At 31.3% G+C, this 25,691-nt stretch overlaps 1 protein-coding gene across 7 annotated transcripts in view; it reads right to left on the bottom strand.

The window, feature by feature from the left end:
* Positions 1–25,691, bottom strand: part of unc-104 (kinesin family member unc-104) — a 231,104-nt gene that overhangs the window by 77,461 nt on the left and 127,952 nt on the right. For 5 of the 7 annotated variants that reach the window (XM_072537853.1, XM_072537847.1, XM_072537849.1 and 2 more), the window contains exons 5-9: positions 23,959–24,154; positions 22,126–22,303; positions 21,238–21,401; positions 15,194–15,333; positions 9,690–9,731 (exon numbers count right to left, since the gene is read on the bottom strand). In XM_072537853.1, the coding sequence (XP_072393954.1) occupies positions 9,690–9,731; positions 15,194–15,333; positions 21,238–21,401; positions 22,126–22,303; positions 23,959–24,154 (720 nt within the window). The remainder of the gene's footprint in view (positions 1–9,689; positions 9,732–15,193; positions 15,334–21,237; positions 21,402–22,125; positions 22,304–23,958; positions 24,155–25,691) is intronic. The other 2 variants (XM_072537851.1, XM_072537852.1) reach the window with 1 other exon arrangement.

Raw genomic sequence — 25,691 nt, 5'->3', positions numbered from 1 at the left:
CTCGTGATATTTCACGTCAACATGACATTAGTCAAACTTCGGCGACAAAAATCCTTCATAAATATAAACTGCATTTCCTTACCGCATATAGTTACATCAAAAATTGACAGTCGATGATTATCAACGCAGATTAGCTTTTGTTAATGCGCAAAGAAACCGATTTTTTTTTTCGATTACGTGCTTTTTGGAGATGAGGCCACATTTCACAAAAATGGAACGGTGTATAGGCATAATTTTCATTATGCAATCTCTATTTTGTTAACACTCATAGTCAAACTAGGTGGTCTATAAATGTTTGTGGTGGTATTGTTGGCGATTATGTGATTGGCCCACACTTTTTTGACGGTCGTGTGAATGGTGCCATATATCTGGATTTTCTAAATAATGATTTGCCAATGCTACTGCAAAATGTACCGCTTAAGATTCGACAACGAATGTGGTTTTTACACGAAGGTGCTCCAGTTCACCACACTGTCCTGTTCACAATCATCTAAATAATAACTTTTCTGAGAGGTGTATAGGCAGAGGAGGACCAACTGTTTGGTCACCGTGATTACCTGAATACCCATACAAAATTTCACCTATACAAAATATCATGCAAGGAACAATAGCAGGCAAACGCAGTCCAGGACGAAGAAGAACCTCATGGTTGAAGAACTTGCGAGATTGGTATGGTGTTGATACAAGCATGCTATTTAGGGTGGCAGTGAATAAAATTAAGATAGCTATGATGGTAACCAACGTTCTGAAAGGACAAGGTACATGAAGAAGAAGAAGATCACCTGAATTCTCCAAAATTGATTTTTCATGTGGGGCTATATAAAACACCTTGTATACCAGAAGCCTCCAACAACCCCGGATAATATCAAAAATAGAATAAGAGAAGCTTTTAATAAAATTGACTTACAAATGTTAAGAAATTTGGCTCGGTCATTTGAATATCGATTACAAACTTGTATAGACGTTGAAGGGGGACATTTTGAACATTTACTTTAGACTTATTCCTTAATATCACATTAATTGTTACATTCGTTACATATTATTATGGTTTATATTTTTTGTTAGTTACTTATTGAATAAAATAATTTTGTTATATTATTACTCAATATTTAATACTTATCTCTACTTACAAAAATTGAATGTATGTATTCCTGAAATTTGAAGAAATTTAAAAATATCTCAGAAAATAATGAGTTAGGTATAGGGAATTCTGTATAAAAATGAAAGAGTATCATAAATACAATATTTCTAAAAATAAAATACAGGGTGTTCCGTTAAAAAAAAATTGAGAAAATCGTAATTTCGTTTTGTAGTTCACCCTGTATACAAATTTTAGTCAATGATTTAAATTAAACCTAATTTAAAAATTACAATATATTGTTTACCCTTATTAGAGAAAATAAATAATTGTTTATGCATTACTTCTTTATATACATGGTGTTAATTTCATAGGGATTTCGAAATAAAAATGGTCATAACTTGTTAAATACTTTGTATAGTAATGCATAGCAAAATATTATAAGAACAAGAATTTTGAGAGGAATATAAATATTAAAAAATATATAGGGTGTCCCATTTAAAAAATTGTGTGTTTGCTATACCACGTAGTTATTAATCACCCTGTAGATTTTGAGTATTTTGAGAGCGATTTCCGAAGTGGAGATTAAAACGTATAAACAATTAACCTTCAATTGTGAATTATTCCCAATAAAATAGTAACTACTTTAAATGCCACAAGAAAATAACTTCAGCGTGTAGAGAATCACCAATGCCGATGTGTTAAGATAAGCAAAACAAAAAGAGAAGGACGTTGTACTAACTATTAATGCTTTTAAGGCAAGGAATGATCAGTGGAAGAAAATTAATACAAAGAAAAAAGACATTTTTGTTTAAAAAACATGTGCGAATGATTCAATACTACCAATAACCATCTGTTTAGAGCAGCAGTTTCAAAAATACGCTTCTGTTTGTAATGTTATATGTTCATAACCATCTGTTTATAGAGCAGCAGTCTCGAAAATACGCACGGTCTTGATGATTGCCAAACTTCAGAATAAAAACAGCACTTGAACAAGAAGTCTTTTTCCTATAATTTTGCAGATGTTTATTTGGTTTTAAAAAACACTAAGTTCAAGCACCAACTGGGATGCATTGTCGATATGAAGAGGAAATTTAATTCAATGTGTTAACTAAAAGGTACTACCCGGTGTTGCAGAACATGCATAATATTGCAAACTGTAATCTGCAATTACAGAGTTAGGCCATACATCAACATCATCTCTGTGCTTGCCTTAATAAATATGCCACTTTGAAAAACCAAAATAGTAATAATCAATTAATAACTGTTTATTATTGTCTAATACTGTCTATATTGTCTGATTTTCCCAACATTGGTTTGATTTTATAAATTTTGGCTCCGTTCCTATAAATTTTCCAATTTGTCACATATTTTATACATCACCAGACGCCCACGATAAGCTACAGAAGCTAGTTTAAACATATATCATGAGTTAGATTTTTAAAGATCACAGATTTGTTAGTAACAACGATAGTTTTAATATAATCATATTCTACATTTGTCTTAAGCCCAGAAAACGAAACACAAAAAGCGTTTGAAATATTGAAAAATTACTGGGCGCTATTTTTCAACTGAAATATCTGAGGGAAGTCAATAGAAAAGTTGTAACATCTCGTGGGTATCAAAATTTTTACTGCGTCATGGTATTTTATTAACATTGAAGCAAAATGCGACTTTTTCTTTTTTCTTTTTCAATAAAAAGAAAATCGGGCCATAATTTGTACATATAATAAATACATCAAAACTCAAATTTTAAAATGTGTTAAATATTTTTATTGTTTATTAATAATTATCAACAATTGAAAAAAATGTTTACTGTTAAAGTTTTAACATATTACCAATAATCCCTCATTATTTTTGTTATAATTATTAATAAAACAAGAAAATATATTCTATTTATTTTCGATATATCTCAAATAAAACGAGTTTTTTGTCTCGTCCGTTTTACCGTTGAAACCCCTGCTCGAACGGGTTTTTATTTGACCCACTTTGTGTTTCTTTTCAGTATCTAAACACGCTTTGATATTATGTTACCGCCAATTTTCCTCTTCTCAATATAAAAGTTTTTCCTAGTACAGTACGGTCGCGTTAATCCGAACCCAAGGTCGTCCCAACGACGCGGTAGTCCGACCGGGCTCGCGCGACTCCCCCTTCGTCACCCACACTTGAATCGATATGAATTGACATGACAAACATCGGTTTTTACTTTCCTTGCTTACCTACATATTATTTAGTTCTGTTAGTGCTTTCGTATCACGATGGCTCCACGTAAACACGTGACTTTGACTATCAAACAAAAGACCAAAATTCTCAAGTTGATACAGCACAGAACTAGCTACAGTTTAATTTCAAAACAGTTCGGTATTGGCAAATCTAGCATTACATACATTAAGAAGAACAAAGAAAAGATTGAAAAATTCGTCAGCGAAACGGAAAGCGGTCCAGTGAAGAGCAAAACCATCAAACCCCCCGAATATCCGAAGGTGGAAAGTGCATTGTTCATGTGGTTCCTACAACAGCGGAGAAAGCATGTTCCGGTGAGTGGTGAAAGGTTGTGTGAAAAAGCTTGTCATTTCCATCGTGAAATGTCACCAAATTACCAAGCTTTTAGCGCATGTAAGGGTTGGTTGAACAACTTCAACAACTTCAGTTAGACATCTCAAAATTACTGGTGAGAAACTTTTAGTAATGCTGACGGCATCGAACCCTTCCCAACTGCATTTGAAGAACTTGTGATTAAAAACAATTTGAAACCTGAGCAAATTTTCAATGCAGATGAAAGTGGCGATTTTGGCGCATGCAGATTACACATTGGTGTCATCTCAAGAAAAGAACGCTCCCCACAAATTATGAAAGAAAGAATCACCTTCATGCCTTGTGCAAATGCTTCAGGGACTCATAAACGTCGTTTGCGTGCACATGTTAACCTCCCTCGGGAGGCAGTGTTACTGCTGGATAACTGCCCTGGTCATCCATCCGCTGATGAACTTCGTAGTGAAGATGGAAGGACGTCGTTTTCAATTTGGTAAATTGTTGGTCATCCATTTCAGAAAGTTTCATTCAACTTTCTTGGAAAAACTTGAGCCCAAACTGAGTGGCTGTTGACGAATCTTCATGCAACGATCATGACAAAGAAATTCACACACAAAAAATGATCACGGATAAAGAAATTGTAAGGGCCATTCAAAATGAAGAAACGGAAGTGGAGGATGTCGATGATGAACCAATTGCTTCAAAAACTTCTGCTGCTGAAGCTGTTAAAGCCCTGAACAGCAGCGAGGAGATCATGATGCTGAGGCGTATAAGACACAGAGTGTTTGATCAGCACGTCGAGACAGGCGTCCAGAAAAAAATTACAGATTTTTTTATTGCTCCCCATTGAAATTTATATAGATAATATGTATTTATTAAATAGATTGTATATACATTTGTATAATATAATATTTTATTAATATTTATAAAGCATTTTCAGTCATTTTCATTGTGTTTTTGCAGTTTTTCTTCTTCCAATTAAAAAGTAATAGATGGACAAAGCGGATACTGGAATGGAGACCAAGAGATGATGCCTACCGAAGCAGAGGTCGTCCACCAACACGTTGGACTGACGATCTAAAACGTTGTCATAGGAATTGGATGCAAGAGGCACAAGATCGAAATAGATGGAAAATTATGAGGGAGATCTATGTCCAGCAGTGGATAAGCGAAGATTGAATGATGATGAATCCGAACGATGCGATCATACGAACAACCCGTTTCCCCGATTCCGTTCGGATTAACGAGACCGTACTGTACCAACCGCTTCGCTAATTCATTAGAAAAACAAGTTTTATCCACCAAGTCAGTAATGTTTATTTGTTTCGGAACTCATAAAAGGGTAATGAATCTTTTAGCTTTATTGTTTTATTATTATGCAGTTTCTTCGCAAATAGTTTTTCTTTAAATTAATGAAAAAAGTCGCTTCTTTTTGCTTAAATGTTAATAAAAAACCACAGCAGAAAAAACTTCGATGCCCACGAGATGAAACGCCTTTTTTATCGACTTTCCCGATATTCCAGTTGATTTTAACGTCCAGTAATTTTTCGATTTTTAAATACTTCGTTTCCTGGAGTATTAGGTATTTTAAAGGCAAATTATTTTGGAACAGCATTTAATCATTAGTTTTGAAAATACACGAAAATACGTTGTTCAATTTTTCTGTATTTACAAAAAATGTCGTAGGGCTCTAGGGGTAGCAATAGTCTATCTGATTTTATATAATAATATTCTTAATATACATATCCACAGACAAATATAATGTGTTTCGATATTAAAAATGTGATGTATTGAGAAACTAATATCTGAAAATGTCTCTACTACAAATTTCTGCAGCTAACATCTAGAACAAAACAAATGTTTTGTTTTAATAATAAATAATCCAGAATATAAAAAAATATAGAAAAAATTCTACTACTATCGCTGTTACTAGTCATTTGTATTTAATTGACAATTGTAATAGACTGCAGTAATAAGCAAAATATCTCAAAAATATTCTGTAAGTTACTAAGTAATGATGATGGAAATTTATATAATTCATGCCTGTTACATTACATAAGATTAAATAGGTAAACCTATTGCTTAGTTAACAAAAATTAACAAAAATCCCTATCAGCAGGCAAACCATTTAGGAAAACCTTTCACTAGAAAACATACAATTTGGATTTTGAAATGCAATGGAAACGAGGGGTCTTGTTCCAAAACAATTAACAACATTAATTAATAAAATTATAAAACACAATAAAATACCGGAAGAATGGAGAACGAGCGAACTAATTCTACTATTCAAAAAGGAGATAAAAACAGCCGGAAAACTACAGATGTATAAACTTGTTAAATACTACGTTGTGCTAATGTGCTAATAAATCAGAGAATAAGTTTAGCAGATGAACAACAGGGTTTTCGTAGTGGAAGATCGTGTACAGATGCAATATTCATTATAAAGTAAATTACTGAGAAGTCACTAGAGTATAATAGACCAGCATTTCTGTGTCTGATTGACCTAAAGAAAGCGTTTGACAGATTAAGACTCAAAGATATAATCCATCTTCTGTATAATAGAGAAGTTTCCCTAAATATTATAAAAACTATCGAAAACATTTACCAAAACAACAAAATGGAAATCAGAATAGATGGACAACTTACAGAACCTATAGAAATAGGCAGCGGAATAAGACAATGGGATTTATTGAGCCCCATGCTCTTTAATTTAATCATTAATGAAATCATCAAAAGCATTGACAAAGGATATAGAATGGGAAACAAACAAAAATAGAAATACTTTGTTACGCAGACGATGCAATATTGATAGCCCAAGATGAAGATAGCCTGCGAAGACTGGTCCACAGATTTAACATAAGAGCAAAAGAATTTATTATGACAATATAATCTCAGAAAACTAAAACAAGAGTAGTCAGCAAAAAACCATCCAGATGTAAAATAGAAATTAATGGTTTCAGTATTGAACAAGTAATTTAAATAAAATACCCGGGAATTACACTGTATAGCAATGGAGACCTGGACAAAGAAGTAAGAGATCAAGTACAAAAAACACATAGACTGGCAGGATGTCTTAATAACACTATATGGCGAAACAGACACATTACCACTACGTCTAAATTAACCAATAGAAATCTTCAAAGTAAAAAATGGATATTTTAAATGAAATATGACGACGTTTCACTTTCCACTTTATTAAATACAGGTATATATATATATATATATATATATATATATATATATATATATATATACATATAACAGGTATATACAGTGACTTACACACACAAAAACAAGTGTTACTACTATATACCGTGCTCGATCTAATACACATTTAAGTGATGACCAATACACAGTTGTTTAAAAACTAATGCTGACTGAACTGTGACAGATTGAAATGGAAGTTAATTATAACAATACAATGCTTGAATATGCGTCGGTAAGGTAACATACGAATACCACAGGAGTTAGATTAAGCTGTTACTACTTATCAAATTTAGCCAATTATCTTAATTACTTCCGCTAATCATTGAATTATGATGCAGATAATAATATAAGCTTTATTGTTAGGTTAGATATTATTATTAATATATTTGTTTTGTATTGACTGAGTATCGATTATTTATATCTATTCAGCTATTGTTTGATAACGTCGACAAATATATTTTGACCAAAACAATTTTTTTTTTGTGATGAACAATTGGAACAGTTTGAATAAGTAATATGGAGACAAAAGAAAAATCGTGATAATATGACGTAATGAGACAGATTCCGATGCAAATAATGTAAAAACTACAACTAAAACTAACAGTGTAAATGAGTTATGTATTCGTATTTATAACCACATTATTTTGTATAAGTAGCAAGAATTTATATTCTTTAATAAGACAACTTCATGTCAGGCCATGGAATTGGATCAATGCCCGTGGCCCTTTAGGATTAGCCGCCCCTGACGTATACCGAATATTCCCGGAAAATAAATGAAATATTTAAAAAGGTAAAAGATTTATTTGATGGTGGCCAATAGAATCTATTAAAACTAAATACTTTCCTTGTAATGAACGGATATTGGAACTCCTTGACGCGAGGGATTAAAAATGGATGAAGTAGCAGGAAATTATATTCGTATTCGTCAAAATCGATGATCTAGGAACTATTATTAGTTCAGTCGTCAGAGATTTGACCTCTAAAAATCATACGAACAAGCTGAATTTTGCTGAGCCAACAATTCAGCATTTTGGAACGACTAATGAATTTTTTAACGTTATTTGTTAATAAATTTCTTTCAAACTATATTCAAATTTTATATTTAAATATCTTATTTAGTTTATATGTAATAATTCAATTTACTATCAAATGATATTTATTTATATTTTAATATTAATTTAATATTTAGTTTGACTTTGACGGATCTGTCAGAAGTAAACAGCGTCTGGTTGGCAACAATCATCGAGTTTGAATCTAGATTAGATTCTAACTCGATGGCAACAATGCAGACCACATGACGTGAGCAGGTGGCGTTAAGAGTAAACATAATAATTTATTGAATTATTGTAATATAATATAATTTGTTTTAAATATAAATAATAAATCTACTTTATTCAATTTTAAAAACACAGAAAACATAGTACGAAGCTTCGCACTAGTCTACTGTATAACCTTTTTTTTAGGCATATTTCAAATGCCTCATATTTGTTGCCAAAACTCAAAATCGAAATTTGAAGTTAGCTATAGTCCATCTAATTTACTTACCGTTGCACGTCATTATCATTGACAGAGATCGAAGTTGACATAGTTGCCAAAGTATAAAAAAATGCTGAATCCATTTTAAATCAAATAGGTCACATAATTATTGCAAAAGTGGATTATACAACAAAACAAATTAATATTTAATGTAAATAAATAGAAACAAAACAAGAGTTAAAAAATAATCTTGTTAAAAACAATTTAAGTCGCTTGTATGCGTCGTATAAAGTTGTAAAATGGAATACTTAAACAAAAACAACACTTTTTTCATTACTTATTAACATTAGTCAACACCGCAACTGTCAAATAAGTGTTACCAATTTATGCCAAAATATCACCTTCGTTCGATTACAGTTACAGTGTGTTCCGAACAAATGTTCTTCATAAAAACGATTTATAATGCATTTATACAAATTAAATGAAACATATTATTGTGTATTTCTTTAAGTTAACATTAATAGAAATCTTTAAATATTATTTCTACGCGTATATAATAAAATATGTCTAGTGGCTGTAATGCCAGTGTACTCGGCAAAGTGATTCTAAAAAAGAACACACCTACCGCCTAAATATTTCGTGTTGGTATTATGTGACCTCACGGGCTATGACGCGGATGACGTGCAATGGTAAGTAAATTAGATGAAGTATATAGGTTTTGAAAATTGGCCTCTAGCAATATAAATTCCATAGTAACCGATCAATGGAAGTGATATATTTTATTGATTTTATGAGAATCATAGAAAAGATGATCTCTGATCCACTGATATCGAATTTTTATCGTTGAGTTAATATAAATTTTACTTAAAATTGATTTTGCACGCGTAACTGACAATCAAAATCACCGATCGCTTCAAGAGTCGTTTCTGAGAGAACGGTTCATTCTACACAAAATGTGCTAATAAACATTTTTGTTCAAAATTATCTCAGCTACATTTCTTATCTGAAGCATTTTTTTCTACGGCGTATATATTCTTGGTAAATCAATGTTTCCGTTCACCATCCCTACAAGGCGGATTTTAGGGGGAAGCATGAGGTAGGAGTGGCAAACTTTTTGCATCTGTTTTTGGGTCCCAAAATTAACATTCTCAGTAAAATTTAGCTTGTTCGTATTCTTTATAGAAGTTCAGTGGTATTTTCGTGTCTGACCACTGGACTACTAAAGTATTTCCAATATCTATTTAAATTATTATTTATTTTAATAAAAAAAATTGATACACCAATTCGATCTGAAGACGATACATCCTAATACATGTTCAGTTCAAATAAGTTAAAACGAGTATGTAATAATAAAAATATGAGTGCCAGAAGCCTTTATTATGAAGCAAATACTTACTAGGAGGCTCCCTTTTCTCATACATAACTTTGCCATCTGGGCCTGCATTGCGACAAAAGTTTAAAAACGCCATCAGCCACAAAATTTAAATTCTCTCAAGAAACAAAACTAGTTACTCTATACTAACTTAAATTAACTTGGTCAAAGGATAATTTCTACGGATTTGCCTAAATAAATTTTGTACATACATACATAATTTTGAATAACAGCCTGGCGAACGAGGGTATTTCCTTGTTATTTTGCTTGGAAGTAGTCAAATAATCAGAGAATATATATAAATTTATATGCCTTAGAAAGTATGAATAAAATTAAATTTTTTTAATATATTGATATTTCAAGAGATACTATTGTTCATTAAATTTTTTTTGTTTCAGAAGTTAGGCAATTTCTTCTTAGACACTAGAGATTAGATAGCTAGCGTTAAGTCGGTATTAAAAGTTTTACTTTTAATACCGTTATCATATATCTGATGTAACTTTGTTCTATATCTGATTTATAATAGACGATTTCTGGTAGAAATCTGAAGAAAAAGATGATGAAACAAAAGACCTACTCTATGAGCAAATGACGGATCAATATGAGCATCTACCAAAACATGATATAAAAATAGTAAACGGTGATTGCAATGCAAAGGTGTGGAAAGAAGCTATTTACAACGTAGTAGCTGGAATACATAGCAAGCATGAAGTTACAAATGATAGTAATGGATGGAAAAAATATGGTAGTGAGGAGCACCCAGCGAGAATGAAAAGAAATAGATAAGGGAACCTGGTTGTCTCCTGATGGAGGACGGTTAACCGCATTGATCACGTATTGGTGAAAAGAAACCGCATGAAATTTATAAGAAATATAAGAAGTATGAGATGAGTCGAGATAGATTCGGACCATTTTCTGGTTAGAGCTATATGTTGAATGGTGCAAAAATATAAAGAAATGAGAAAAACAAATCAAAAAAGGAAAAACCGATATGATGTAGAAAAGCTAAGCGAAGTCGAAATATAATGAAATAAATGAAGGGCTATTATCCCTCCCTAAGAAATAGAAAGAGAAACTGGTAAAAGAGCAAGTGTGACAAATTATAAGAAAGGCGATAATTATAGCAAAATTATTCCACAAAGTAGCCAAATAAAAGCAGGGAATTGGTTTGATAAAGAATACCTTAAAATAGCAAAGGAAACGAAAAGAGTCACAATTGGCACTAACAAATAATAATGATAGTATGAACCAGAGTTACAAAGATCATAAAAGAATAATGAGAAGGGTATGTAGCCGAAAGAAAAGAGAATATAACGAAAAAATAATATAAGAAATAGAATAGAGTTCAGAAAAAGAAATACGGTCGTTTTATCAAGTAGGTAAAAAAACTGAAAGGGGATACAAAAATTACAATTAATTCATGAAAAAAAAAAAGATGGAACACTCACGAGTGAAAAAGAATAAGTGATGGGTATATTGGAGAGACATTTTAGTGAACTACTGAATGGGCAAAATACAGATTTAAATGAAAATTTCCTTATAGAGAATAATAGCATAATAATAAAACTGCCTGGTGAAGGAGAGACTAAAACAATAATCAATGGGTTCAAAAATAACAAAAGACCGGGAGAAAACGATATAGTTGCGGCAATGCTAAATAATGGACAGGAAGAACTACAAAAAGGATATATTGCCTTATCAAGAGGATATGGGAACGGGAAAATATGCCCAAAGATTGGACCAAAGCTTTATTATGCCCCATATACAAAAAGGAGGATAGATTGGCATGTGAACATAACAGAGTTATTGATCTATTGGATACTTATTACCGGTATTAGCTAGGATCCTAAGAGAAAAGACTCAACAGATTTGTTAAAGTTAAACTAGGTGAGTGTCACGACAGTTTTAGAGTTAATAGATCAGTGGGTGATCAGATTTTTACACTAAAAGAAATCCAGGCTATCTGCTATGAACATAACGTAACTCTTCATGAGTGGTTCATAGATTTTAAACAAGTGTATAATAGGATAAGAAGGAATAAAATGTATGAAGCACTGAGCTCCTTAAGCATAGCAAAACTGGTTAGGTCAAGTCAGTAAAAACTGAATCACCTGAAGTAAAATATCACAAATCATTTAGATGAACATTTTTGAGTACCTAGATGATGAATTCGTTATCAAAATTGCTCTATCTACCACAGTTTATTTTTTTTTAAGTTTACCTTTATATGAAACTAATTATATATAAAAATTAAAACAAAAATATTACCCTCTGAACATAATTCGAACCTGTGCGAGCAGTTGCAGTTGATTTTCAATATCCATTATCTACAAGGACACCGCATACATAGAAAGGGTTATTAAATACAATATCTAGCTATCAAACTTTCGGAGTAAATATATCCTCTCTAGTTGTCTCAGAATTAGAAGTAAAGATTTCCGGTTTGATAAATTTTTCAATGGAAGTTTTAATACCGAATCCAAATACGTCATCAGTGTTTTTGTATCTGTTGCAGTTTTCGCATTAAACCCAGCATGGATAGACGAATAGCACAAATATAAAGAATCAATTGTTTTTTTTAATATTTTTTTTATGAAACCTTCACCCATGTAATTACTACACAGCGATATACATACAGGATTGTACAGGGGAGACACTTTTTTCACAGTCAGGGGTTAATTAGGGCAGCTTCATTATAACATACAACAACTCAAATCTCTGTTTGATGGGAAAAGCAAAACAAAGCTAGAGGAATACAAAGCAAAGATGGACAAAATATTAGTACGGGCAAGAACATTGTTAAATGAATTAAGTTGGAGGCAAGTAAGGAATACCTAGGAAATCACGGACGCACTAGACCTCCAAATTTTACAGAAAAAGGAGAATATTTATTAGAGAAACAGCAACTGAAAAGCAACATTAAAAAATATCAAATTATCTAAATCTACATATTTTTAATTAATTGTAGTTAGCATATCTTCTCGATATACCAAGAGAACCAGTTGCTTTGGAATTTTTGTGTTTTTTTTAGGCAGATATCTAGTTAAAAACTTCAGTTGTCATATATATATAGATATATATATATATATATATATATATATATATATATATATATATATATATATATATATATATATATATATATATATATATTGTGACGATTAGGGTTTATAGAAAATAATTTATAAGTTATATACTACATAATATTAGATATTTGGTTGTTTTAAATAAGTTATATACTAGAGAATTTAATAAAAATATATTTATGTGAGGGCATTTTTAATAAATTAGCATATAATAATTGTAAAAAGTTGTATTTTAATATTGTAAATATATATAAGTGAGCCATGTGCTTAGGCAACCAAAAATACTCTCGGAGATTGACAGATATTTATACTCTGAAGTGACGTTTAAGAATATTTACGAATATAAAGTGGGTTATAATAATATATTGTTTGAAATGTGTATTTTATTAAATTAGAATGTTAAGTTACTAATTTAATTATATATTCTGATCTGAAAAGCCTAAATGTAAACAAAATTATTAATAGAAAAGAATGGAATTCTCTGGATCTCCGGAGATGGCCATGTTTGCGAAATGGTTTGTTCCAGAAAATTCAGACATGTATTAAATAGAACTGAATAGAACATGATATCTTACGAGATGGTTCTAGAAATCCAAAACATATAAATACCCGTGATTTGGATTCAAGATGGCAGTTTTTGAAAGTTTTTAGTCAGAAAAGTTTTAGATAGTGCAGTCAGAAGAGTTTTAAGAAGTTTTTAAGTTTTTAGTCAGAAGTCAAGCAGTTTATTATGAAAGTTAGTTGGAGTCAGTGAATCAAGTACAAATAGTCAAAATGTTTAATATAGTGAGTTAAATGAAGATTAAAAATTATGCATATAATTTAATGCACATTTATAATTATACACAAATAATTATTGAAGATAAAAAAAGAATAAATATAAATGCTGTTTGCTGGTTTGGTTGGTGGTGTATACATGCTGGTGAAGAAAACTATATCTTAAATTGGTAGAAGCTGATAATTGGAAAAAGAAATTTCACAAAAACAAGGATAACCGAAGTACGAAGACTTTCAGTGGTGATTAGAATATATATAGTGGAAAACAGTTCATTTAGGCATTCAGTGAAAGAAAGGTACAAAATTTTGTTAATATAATTTAGTTAGTGTCATAACAATTTCAATTTTGAAGATAGTTTGTTTAAATTTTAGATTGTCTATAGAATTTAATTAGTTTTATAAGAATATCAGTTTAAAGATAGTTTATTTTAAATTTACATTGACTAGGTTAGATATATATGTGTGTTTCATAATAGTTATAATAAAGATAATTTAAAAAAGTACTTACAAGCTAATTCTTTGAGAACCGCGATAAAAACCCTATATATTATTAAAAATACTTATTGCTCATCATTCAAACAAAAAACACATCATAACAATATATATATATATATATATATATATATATATATATATATATATATATATATATATATATATATATATATATAGATATATATACAGGGTGAGTTTTTAGTGCTACATCGGTCGATAATTCCATTATGGTATAGAATAACCAAAAAAACTTTTACGAAAAAATGTAGGCAATAATATTCTCCGTACTTGAAAAATATGTGGAATTCTACAGGGTAATTAATAACTAAGTGGTATAGCAAACATACAATTTTTTAAATAAGACGCCCTATATATTTTTTCAAATTTGTATACTTCTCATAATTCTTGTTCTCATAGTATTGGGTTTTGCATTACTATACAGAGTATTTAACAAGTTATGACCATTTTTATTTCGAAATCCCTATGAAATCAACACCATGTATATAAAGAAGTAAGTTATAAACAATTTTTTTTTTTATATTAAAGTAAACAATATATTTTAGTTTTTAAATTAAGTTTAATTGAAATCATTGACAAAATTTTTTATACAGGGTAAACTACAAAACAAAATTACGATAAATAGTAATGTAATGTAAGTACTCTTTATAGTAATGCAAAACCCAATACTATAAGAACAAGAATTATGAGAATACAAATTTGAAAAAATATATAGTGTGCCATTTAAAAAATTGTATATTTACTATACCACGTGGTTATTAATCACCCTGTAGAACTCCACATATTTTCCAAGTGTGGAGAATATCATTGCCTACATTTTTTCTAAATAATTTTTTTAGATATCTTGCACCACAATGGAATTATCGACCGATGTCGCACTAAAAACTCACCCTGTATAATATACGTATATTGTATAATAATTTCATATTTACTCTTTTTATTTTCAAGATTATCAATAACATTAATGCAGACTTAAAATTATGCAAACTGATCAAAACAAATATAAAAATTTTAATAACTGATTAAATTTAAAATTCGTATTATTGTCAGTGACTCCCAAGCAAAATTTTCCAGATTGACCCTCGATACGTCAACAATAGCAAGAGTAACTAAGTAAAAGAAACCTTACTAAACTGCGTACTAAGTACTTACCTTCGCATACATCTATTCCCTCTTGTTTCAGTAGCTCGCGTAGTTTCTGAATTTCTTCTTTAAGCTCCCTAATAAGTTTGGCGTTTGCGTCTTCGTTGACAATGGCTTTGCAGACGATTTGTTTGGCTCTATCTGCGTATCTACAAAAGGAAACGAGTAATTACTATATATTGTTTCTTATATTTGTAAATGTGAATCTAATACATTGAGATTTTAACAATAAAGTGTCGATAACTGAGTTAAAACCTTTATATTTAACGAATAGCTTTTACTTTACTTTATCTCCCGTATAACCCTTGTATCTTACCTTGTATACGTTTTTGTTATGTTAGTGAAAGTCATTAACACTTACCAATATATAATTGGCATAATGGTATAATTTTATGCTATTTAAATTGACTGTTTAGGTCAAATTACTTTATATTTCGTTTTTAAATTTCGATTACTTTACGAATAATTCTCGATTTTAAGGAGCGATGGAGGAGTGATGGTTTTTTGCTTTTTCGAAATCTATTTTGTGACCTGTCTGAATATGATGTTGGGTTAGGGCTGAACTATATAGTATAGAAATGTGTTACAGATATGGAATATTCATAAATAGGGTTGTGGATTCGTCGAGTTATCTGTCCTATGTATATACGTGGGCAACTGGAACAAGATATCTCGTAGACACCATGGTATTCATTGGGGATTTGGTCTTTTACGGATCTGACGAGATTGAACAACTTGGAGTGAGTAGTGAAGATGGTTTTAATATTTAAAGGGGTAAGAGTTCTACTCATCTTGTCAGTGACATCTTTGACAAAAGGTAGAAAAGTTTTGGGTTGATCAGGAGGCCAAGTTTTTTTTATGGAATAAAAAAAATTAGATATTTTTAAATGCTTCTATTGATTTGGGTTTTGTGGTGGTCGTTTTGTAAGAGTGTTTGCCTTACTGAATTGATTTCGGATAATCTGTGATTGTCGTCGCTAAGTCTTATGAAACGGGAAGCAAGAGTGTTAATAACTGAAAAGAGTTGGGCGGGATAATTATGTGACTGGGCATTGAGATAACGGTTTGTATAGGTGGGTTTTTGGTACACGGAAAAGAAAAAATTAGAATAAGCCACAATTAATGGTTAAAGTACGTTTATTGACGTTTCAATTTCCACTTCGGAAATCTCAAAATACAAACTAATGTTTGTATATTTCCGAAGTGAAAATTGAAACGTCAATAATAAACGTACTTTAACCTTTAATTGTGGCTTATTCCCATTTAAATAGTAATTATTATATATATGTATATATATATATATATATATATATATATGTATATATACATACATATACATATATATACAGTGTAGGTAAAAGTTTATGGTCGGTATGGTAAAATTTAACAGGATATCTAACACAGATATAACAATCATATTTCCCCTTGGTCTCCCCTCCATATTTCTTATTGCTGCCCATTGCCCAGTAGTAAGACGATTAGTTCCGATTAGTTTCGATTAGTTCCGATTAGTTCCGATCTGAGATATACATATCTCTGGTTCCGATCCTAAGAAACTAGAGGTGGGTCGTTGACATTTTTATCGGAACCCTTTTTCGTAAACTGTAACTAGTTGATTGTTTATCAGTAGTTTCAAATAAGCGAGTACACAAAAAACATATTGGCTATTATATTGAAAGAAACTAACGAAGGATATATTTATTATAACTTAAAAAATAAATTAAACAATACAAATAGTACTTACATTTACATGACACATTATTAAATCGCGAATCGTCTAAATTGACATTTAAAAACATACGTTTTTCCACTTTTCTTGTTGTTTCTTCTTTTGTTTAAAACTAAGCCAGATTTTGAACATGTGTTCACAAGGAACAGATTTTGTTACAATACTACAATATTTTATGAATATAGTGGTTAAGTTAGGATATACATGGCGATGGTTTTTCCACCACTGTAATGGACAGTTCCAATCTCCGTTCGAAATTTTTTGTGGGTAATATCATCAGACAAATACATGTCGACTTCTTTTATATCTCTAGATACAGGTGTATGTTTAGATGAGTCATGTCCAATAAATTCATCAAAAATACACCATGGACTTAAGTCATCTTTATCAGTTTCTTTTTCTTGTACTGGTTGATTTTCACTAGTACAATCTTCTTTTTCTTTTTTTATAGAAGTAACCAGCTTCTTAACTCTTTCTTTTGTTTTTTATAACTAGGTATTCTGATTAATGAATGAGTTTCGATTTACGATTGATCTGCATTTTCGATTTCAAATCTTTATTGATAGTTCGTCAAAGGATTTATTTATTGTAAATATTCAATTATGAATTATTTTTCTTAGTCAAAATTATTGACCTAGTATTAGAATAATTTTATTTTTAAAAAATGCACATTTGTAGAAGATGCAGCTTTTATGGTCCACTTTCTGAATATTGCAATGATTGAAACTTCTCCTGACGCATTTCTGTCCGTTTCGACTACTTCTACTACAAGTACTGACATACTGCCACCCAAGCGTCAAAAGGTGATGGATACTTCCATTAATAAAAGAATTAGTTCACAACAAGAGTAACAAATAGATATGGATTTACTAAACCTATGCAAAGACTCGTTTCATCCGTTTTCCATAGTTGAAGAACGAGCTTTTAAAAAGTTTGCAGGGTGGATTCCTGGATATAAACCGCCAACAAAAAAAACTTGTTCAGTACGTCAGGTTCATTACTTCAGGTATGTTATATCAAAACTAAGCAAATTATTAGATCACAAGTTGTTAAAGAAGTAGAAAATATCTGTATTACTACTAACCTCTGGACATATGGAGTAACTGAGAGTTACATCGCATTAACAGGACAATATTTAACCGAAAATTTAGAATTCAAAACGGTTTTATTAGGCTGCTGCCATTTTGCTGGAAACCATAATTCAGAAAAGATCGCTTTTGAAATTAGTGAAATTATTTCACTAATTTCAAATTTCACTTTCTAAAAAAACACATTTCAAAAAAGAACTTCACCTATTACATGTTAAAAAGAATGACCGAGTTAGAAGAGGAAATCCGTTCCACATTTGTATTAGTTAATACAGACTTAGACTTGGACCAAATCTAAATAATGAAGACTGGATTATTTGTTCTCAACTTTCCCAAATTTTACGGCTTTTTAAAGAAATAACAAGTACAATGAGTGGCCAAAAATACTTAAAGGGTAGTTCAGTGATTGTTATGGTACGCTGCCTGCAAGAATCTTGCAATAAAATTTTAGCAAACGGTAACCTTACATCCATAGTATCCGACGTAGTACAATTACTAATATCGGGTTTAGCAAAAAGATTTAGAGGGATAGAACAGAGTTGCACATTGTCATTATGTACATTTATGGATTCACGATTTAAAGTGCAGGGATTTTCTGATAAAAATGCAGGTAAAAAAACAAAAGAAAGAGTTAAGAAGCTGGTTACTTCTATAAAAAAAGAAAAAGAAGATTGTACTATTAAAAATCAACCAGTACAAGAAAATAAAACCGATATAGATGACTTAAGTCCATGGTGTATTTTTGAACAATTAATTGGACATGACTCGTCTAAACGTACACCTGTATCGAGAGTCCATTACAATGGTGGAAAAACCATTGCCATGTATATCCTAACTTAACCACTATATTCATAAAGTATTGTAAATGTGAACATATGTTCAAAATCTGGTTTAATTTTAAATAAAAAAAGAACACGGTTAACAAGAAGTAAAGTAGAAAAACGTACGTTTTTAAATGTCAATTTAGACGATTCGCGATTTAATGATAACGTGTAATGTAAATGTAAGTACGATTTACTATTTGTATTGTTTAGTTTATTTTTCAAGTTATAATAAATATATCCTTCATTAGTTTCTTTCACTTCAATAAATATACACATAAACGATAATATCCATTATGTTTGTTTATGTAGGTACTCTCTTACTTGAAACTACTGTTAAACAATCATAGTTATTGTTTACGAAAATCGGTTTAGTTGCGTTAAGAGCGTAGGCGCAAAATTTCGGGACAATGCTTTTTAAATGTATTCATTTTTTTAGAATCCTGAGAAAACTAACAAATATTTTTGAAACATTTAAACGCACAATGAAAGGTGACATTATTGCCGAGGGCCGAAAGTCCATTAGAATAAACAAAAAGTTTTTTTGAATGAGATACTTAAAATTCAAAATCACACTAAATTTTCTCTTTTTTCACCCCTGTAACTTATTACAATAAACATTATAGAAGTTTTCAGAGACTTTCGGCCCTCGGTAATAATGTATTCTTTCGTTCTGCGTTTAAATTTTTCAAAAATATTTATTAGTTTTCTCAGGATTCGAAAAAAAAGAATGCATTTAAAAAGCCATTGGTCCGAAATTTTGCGCCTACGCTCTTAACGATAAAAACATCAAAGACCCACCTCTACATCTGATTCGGTGCTTTGACTTCGCGACATGAGACGTTGCCAAATAATTTCGTATGAAGGTTTATTTATTGTGGAGTTATATTCATTTTATTATTTTTATTGGAAATAAGGCACAATGTGACTTTAAAATAAGCTTATTTTGATGTTTAGATTTTTAATTCGGAAATCGTACTTAAAATACGAATCATTATTAATTTTATTTATATAAAACGATTTCCGAAGTGAAAATCAAAATGTTATATTACACTTATTATAAAGTAAAATTGTGGCATAATCCCAATAAAAAACAGTAAGCTGCCATTTAAATCCATTTCGCCCAAATTTGATTATCTTAGAACATTGTTCAAATGCTAAAAAGACAACAGGTCAAATAAAACCAATAAGTTTGGCAACATTGAATTTCCCCTTTTGTATTATTTCCACTCATGCAAGTTCGGCGATTTAAAGGGCGGACCTAATATACCTCTCTCTTTTTAAACAGGTGTTTCTCACTCTATCTCACATAAGGTCCATACCGACCATAAACTTTTACCTATACTGTATATATATATATATATATATATATATATATATATATATATATATATATATATATATATATATATATATATATATATATATATATACGCCCTTTTCCTTACCCTCTAATTCTATTTGGTCAAGAGTAAGAACTTTTTCTTACTCCCATTATATATTTATTATTTGTATACCTAAAATTTAGCACAGTGTTAAACATTATGGAGAACACCAGTGCAGTTAACCGTGCCTTTCACTACAACGAAAGGTTTTCTGCGAATTCCGTTAATCCTTTAGAGGTGTAAGTGGGTTGAATGTAGTAAACGTGCCCATTGTGGAGTTAACATAGCGCTGCTACGTGGCATGATCATAGACATAATATTATGTCTATGCTCATGAAAGGGTGTCATCTTTGACTGGGGGTATTTTAATGACAGCGGACAGCAAGTGCAAGTAGAATGTCGAGTTCCATGTCATCCTCATACACACAACCGATACACACAACTGAATATTTGGCAAGCACGTGCCAACTACTTGTCAAGTGTCTTTATCATCGACTCTAATTAATATGTTCGTAGAGCGTACACTGAAAGGTGGAAGTCATTCCGTATAGAAGCAAGTGTTGTCACAGAATAAATAACAATCAGAATTCCCACTCTCAGATGCCGCCTTTGAAGTATGTCAGCACGCGATCGCCATATTTTAAACGGAAACATAGACTCGGATTGAGAAATTTGTGAGAAGCTACGACAGCTACGAAATAATTTAATCTATTCTTCATCTTAAAGTACGAATAAAATAGTGCATATTATGTCTATGGTTGCCGTAAATAAATTAAACCAGATTAATTTTTCTATGCACACAAGATAAAATTACACTGAACAGCACTGGTTCCGTTTAAAACATAGCTGATTCCGTCTGCGCGAACGAGATGAGCGTACTTATCTTGGCAAGCAGAGTTTGCATTCTGATTGTTTATTACTCTGTGATGCAGTTTGATGCAAAACATATAAAGACTCTAAACTGACATGTAAGTAATAATAAATATTATCATTACTATCAATCTAAATTATTATTAGAATATATTCTTACCTCAAAGTCGATAAAGTTTCGTCGTAGTTTATATCGGCAGGTGAAATAGCAGCTATCATAGCAGTCTTACTGTTACCACCTAAATTTTCTCTAAGCAACCACGTCAGAACTGAATCTCTGTATGGTATAAAATCGGCCTTTTTGGATTTCTTGTTCTTGGATGCCTACAACAGGAACTGTGTTGAAAAATGCTAACTAAATATACTATATTTTATAGTTGATAAGTTTTGAGAAATGTCTGCTTTGATCTATTTTTGATGTCTGATCTATTTATTACCTATTACGCAGCAGATAGCAAAAAAATTAAAAACAGTAAACTGCAACTTGGTAAGAATGTAGTGACAGATAAATTTTTGATAGTTGAATAATTCTATGAAAAATCTTCGATGTCTTCGAGTTTTCGATGCAGTAAGGACGACAGAACTATAGACAATAAAATGCAGAGCAAAATACTAAAAGGACGTGCGTCAGAACTTGGAGATAATAGGAGCGTAACAGCCCATGTTTCAGGTGAAAATTACATTAGACCAAAGCTTAATTTGAAATGTATGCCAAAGCAAGAAAAAGTTTTCCTACTAGCAAGGATTTTAAATTAATCAAAAGTATAAATATCTTAATAGAATTGCTTTATTTCGTTTATTGAGCTTCTTACAGTTCTCAAAACTTATGTCAAATACATTAGCGAAAAGAATATTTTGGATTATTTGTTAGTTAGACATGTGTAGCCACTGTGTAAGTATGAATGAAAAATAAATTTGGTAAAATTTAGAAATCAAAAATATTCAATTTTACTCACCGACTTTAATTATATCCAATGAGAATGGGAGGAAAAAGAATAGAAAAAAAAATAGTTAATAATATGTTTTCTAGGACCTACATGCTACTTACTATTTCAGCTAAAGCGGAAATAACTTTTCCTAGTGTGGTTAAACTTTTGTTAATGTTAGCTCCTTCTTTTAATCGAGTTCCTTTGGCTCCCGTAGAATCAGCCCTTTCGGAACCCGCAAGATCTACCAGTGATATTTTGGATACTTTTTCTGTTGTTAGCTGAGTTGTTTCGTCAACCCTAAAAGAAATATATTAATATATCCACATAACTATTATAATCATATATCATTGATATTGTGCAAAAGACGAATGAAAACACATATATGCGATAACAAAATACCAGAATACATTACAAAGATAAAAGTCAACAGTTTAAAGGATGACTCCACAAGATACCTATTCCAAGAAAGAATAACCGAAAAAAGCAGAAACACATATATCACAGAAAGTGATGGAGTCGAAGAAAGCTTAGCAGATGAACAACAAGGTTTTCGTAAGGGAAGATGGTGTACAGATGCAATATTCGATATAAAGCAAATTACTGAGAAATCACTAGAGTATAATAGAATATTTTCAGCATTTCTGTGTCTGATTGATCTAAAGAAAGCGTTTAACAGAGTAAGACTCAAACATGTAATCCATCCTCTGTATAATAGATAAGTTCCAGTAAATATTATAAAAACTATCGAAAACATCTACCAAAATAACAAAATGGAAGTCAGAATAGATGTACAATTTACAGAACTTATAGAAATAGGCAGCGGAATAAGACAAGAGGATTCATTGAGCCCCATGCTCTTCAATTTGATCATAAACATCAAAAGCGTTAACAAACGAAGAGGATACAGAATGGAAAACAAAGAAATAAAAATACTCTGTTACGCAGACGACGCAATATTGATATCCCAAGAAGAAGATAGTCTGCAAAGACTGGTCCACAGATTTAATATAAGAGCAAAAGAATTTAATATGACAATCTCATCTCAGAAAACTAAAACAATAGTAGTCAGCAAAGAACTAACCAGATGTAAAATAGAAATTGATGGCATGAGTATTGAACAAGTAATGGAAATAAAATATCTGGGAATTACACTGCCTAGCTATGGAGACCTTGACAAAGAAGTGAGAGATTAAGTACAAAAAGCAAATAGACTGGCAGGATGCCTTAATATCACTATATGGCGAAACAGACACATTAACACTGAGATGAAGTCAAGAATTTATAAAGCCAGTGTAAGACCAATAATGACATATTCCTTAAAGACCTGACATAGCCACTACGCAAAGGCTACTGGAAACGACAGAGATGAGAGTACTGAGAAGAATTACAGGAAATACGCTGAGAGATCGAAAGAGAAGTGAAGACATTAGAAGAAAATGTAACGTACAGTGTATAAATGAATGGGCACAAAATATGAAAAAATAATGGAATAACCACATAAGCAGAATGAAGGAGACCCGTGTCGTCAAAATAGCTAGAGATAAGTTACCAATCAGCAAAAGAAGTATATGACGACCGCGCAAAAGATGGAGTGACAACCTTCCAAAGAGATATTAATACGCCAATAAATTCTATAAAGGGAAAAAGAAGAAGAGGAAATTTAGAATCTCCATATTGCAGAATAGGTACATCTCGATTTTTGTACAATTCGGACCATTCATTCAAGAGATAATTAGGCGATTTCAGAATTTTGGTCCACTCTGTATAATGATGTACACTGCAGACACTCCCTGGTATAATTTAAACTAATTTGATATGTAGACTAGGAAAACTAGTGCAAGGATACCGATCACCTCAAACCTCTAATAAACCAAGTCGTTTTCGTTGTTTTATCAAGGTAGCATCTCTTTCAATAAAGGATAGGGTTTATTATCATCCTCAAGGTAACTCACCTTTGCTGCGTGAAAAAAATCGTAAACACCGCGTGCGACCTCGAACTAGTTTCATTCATATTGGTGGCCGCCACCGTTCTGGCCTTGTTGCCCTCATCTATAAGGTCATGGATATCCTGGTAACTCATCACAGCCAACTTGCTAAGGTCCTCCACGTATGGGCCCAGTAAAGGATGTTCTCTCACTCTTAAATTACCTGCATAAATCGATATCAAATTTTAAAATAGTCAGAAACGGAGGATTCAATCGAAAATTTTCGATAACATTATTATATTAATGACTAATCAATATCAATTAATTAAAAAACTAGGAATAAAAAATATATTTAGATATTTGTATTTAAACCATTTTAACCTTTTCATATGTTACATATTGTTTAGGTTCAGTTTCTGGTAGGTAAGCGAACAATTTTCATATTTTGTATTCAAAAAAATAGAAGCATTAACGGCAAGAGAATAATATTCCAGTCGTCAGAGACGAAAATGCCAGTAAACCTCTAAAAATTATGAAAACAAGCTGAATTTTGCTGGGAATATCAATTTTGGGTCCCCAAAAAGATGCAAAAAAGTTTGCCACTCCTACCCCGAGCTTTCTGCTAAAACCACCCCCTCCGAGAGAAAAAAACGGAAAAATTCGATTTACCAAGAATCTGTACGCCGTAGAAAAAATGTTTTAAACAAGAAATGCAGCTTATTAGGACTTTTTGTGTAGAATGAACCGTTCTTTCTAAAGCCGGCCACTCACATTCCAACGGCGCGGTACGATTTTGTCGAATGCAATTGCAGTACAATAATGTCGGATGCGAACACACACGTGCCGATTTTGCAGTATGAGTTTTACTTTCAAATTAGAAACATGTCAGATAACGATATACTTTTAGCGGCTCTTTGTATAAACGAAAAAAGTACAAGAAACGTAGGTGGTGGTGCAAAGATTGGTTGCTGAAAAGTTATACATACTGTCACGTACATTTATTAGAAGAATTCCGAAGATAATTTTAATTCCCGTTTGTAACATCTTCGAAAATTATTAATTTTCTTTTTTACCAACTCTTTATTAGTATCCGCTTTCACTTCTTAAAATTTAGCAACCAAAATATTCACAGCTTTTTTTCTAGCGGTTTTATCATACGATGTTGATTTTATTTTCCAAATACACTTTGTTCTTTATAAATGTCAAAGAAATCTCTCAAAAAACTCTGGCAATAAGTTGTCATTGTCACAATATACATGATCAAATTTACGATCCAACCAACTCTGTCGTACTGCTGCAGACTGACCTGTTTGTCTGCTGTCAAATCGCGCCGATTTGGTCGAATGGTGCAAATACACGATCGAATTACATTCAATTTTGTAGCATTCGACAAAATCGTACTGCGGGAACGTGAGTGGCGGGCTTTAAACAATGCTTGAAGCGACCGGCGATTTTGAATGTCAGCTAAGCGCGCGAAATAAATTTTTTTAGTAAAATTTGTATCAACTGGACAGAAAAAATTCAATATTCAGGGGTTTAGTGGCATTTTTGTCTTTGACAACTGGAGTATATTGTTCTGGAACGTGATATATTTTGGAAATTTTAAAATCACATTATGTATTTTTACACAATGTAACAGTAAATATCATTAATATTTATTATTTTTTGCTTAGGTTTGTATTAATTAAAATTAATAAGCTTCAGACCAATTAATTAAAACTATTTAGTACTTTTGTTTGCCTTTCAGCTAAACATGTTCC

This window comes from Diabrotica undecimpunctata, chromosome 7 (assembly GCF_040954645.1).
Source record: "Diabrotica undecimpunctata isolate CICGRU chromosome 7, icDiaUnde3, whole genome shotgun sequence".
Lineage (NCBI taxonomy): Eukaryota > Metazoa > Arthropoda > Insecta > Coleoptera > Chrysomelidae > Diabrotica > Diabrotica undecimpunctata.
Note: the sequence above shows the minus strand (reverse complement) of the source record. Positions and strands in the feature narration are given on the sequence as shown.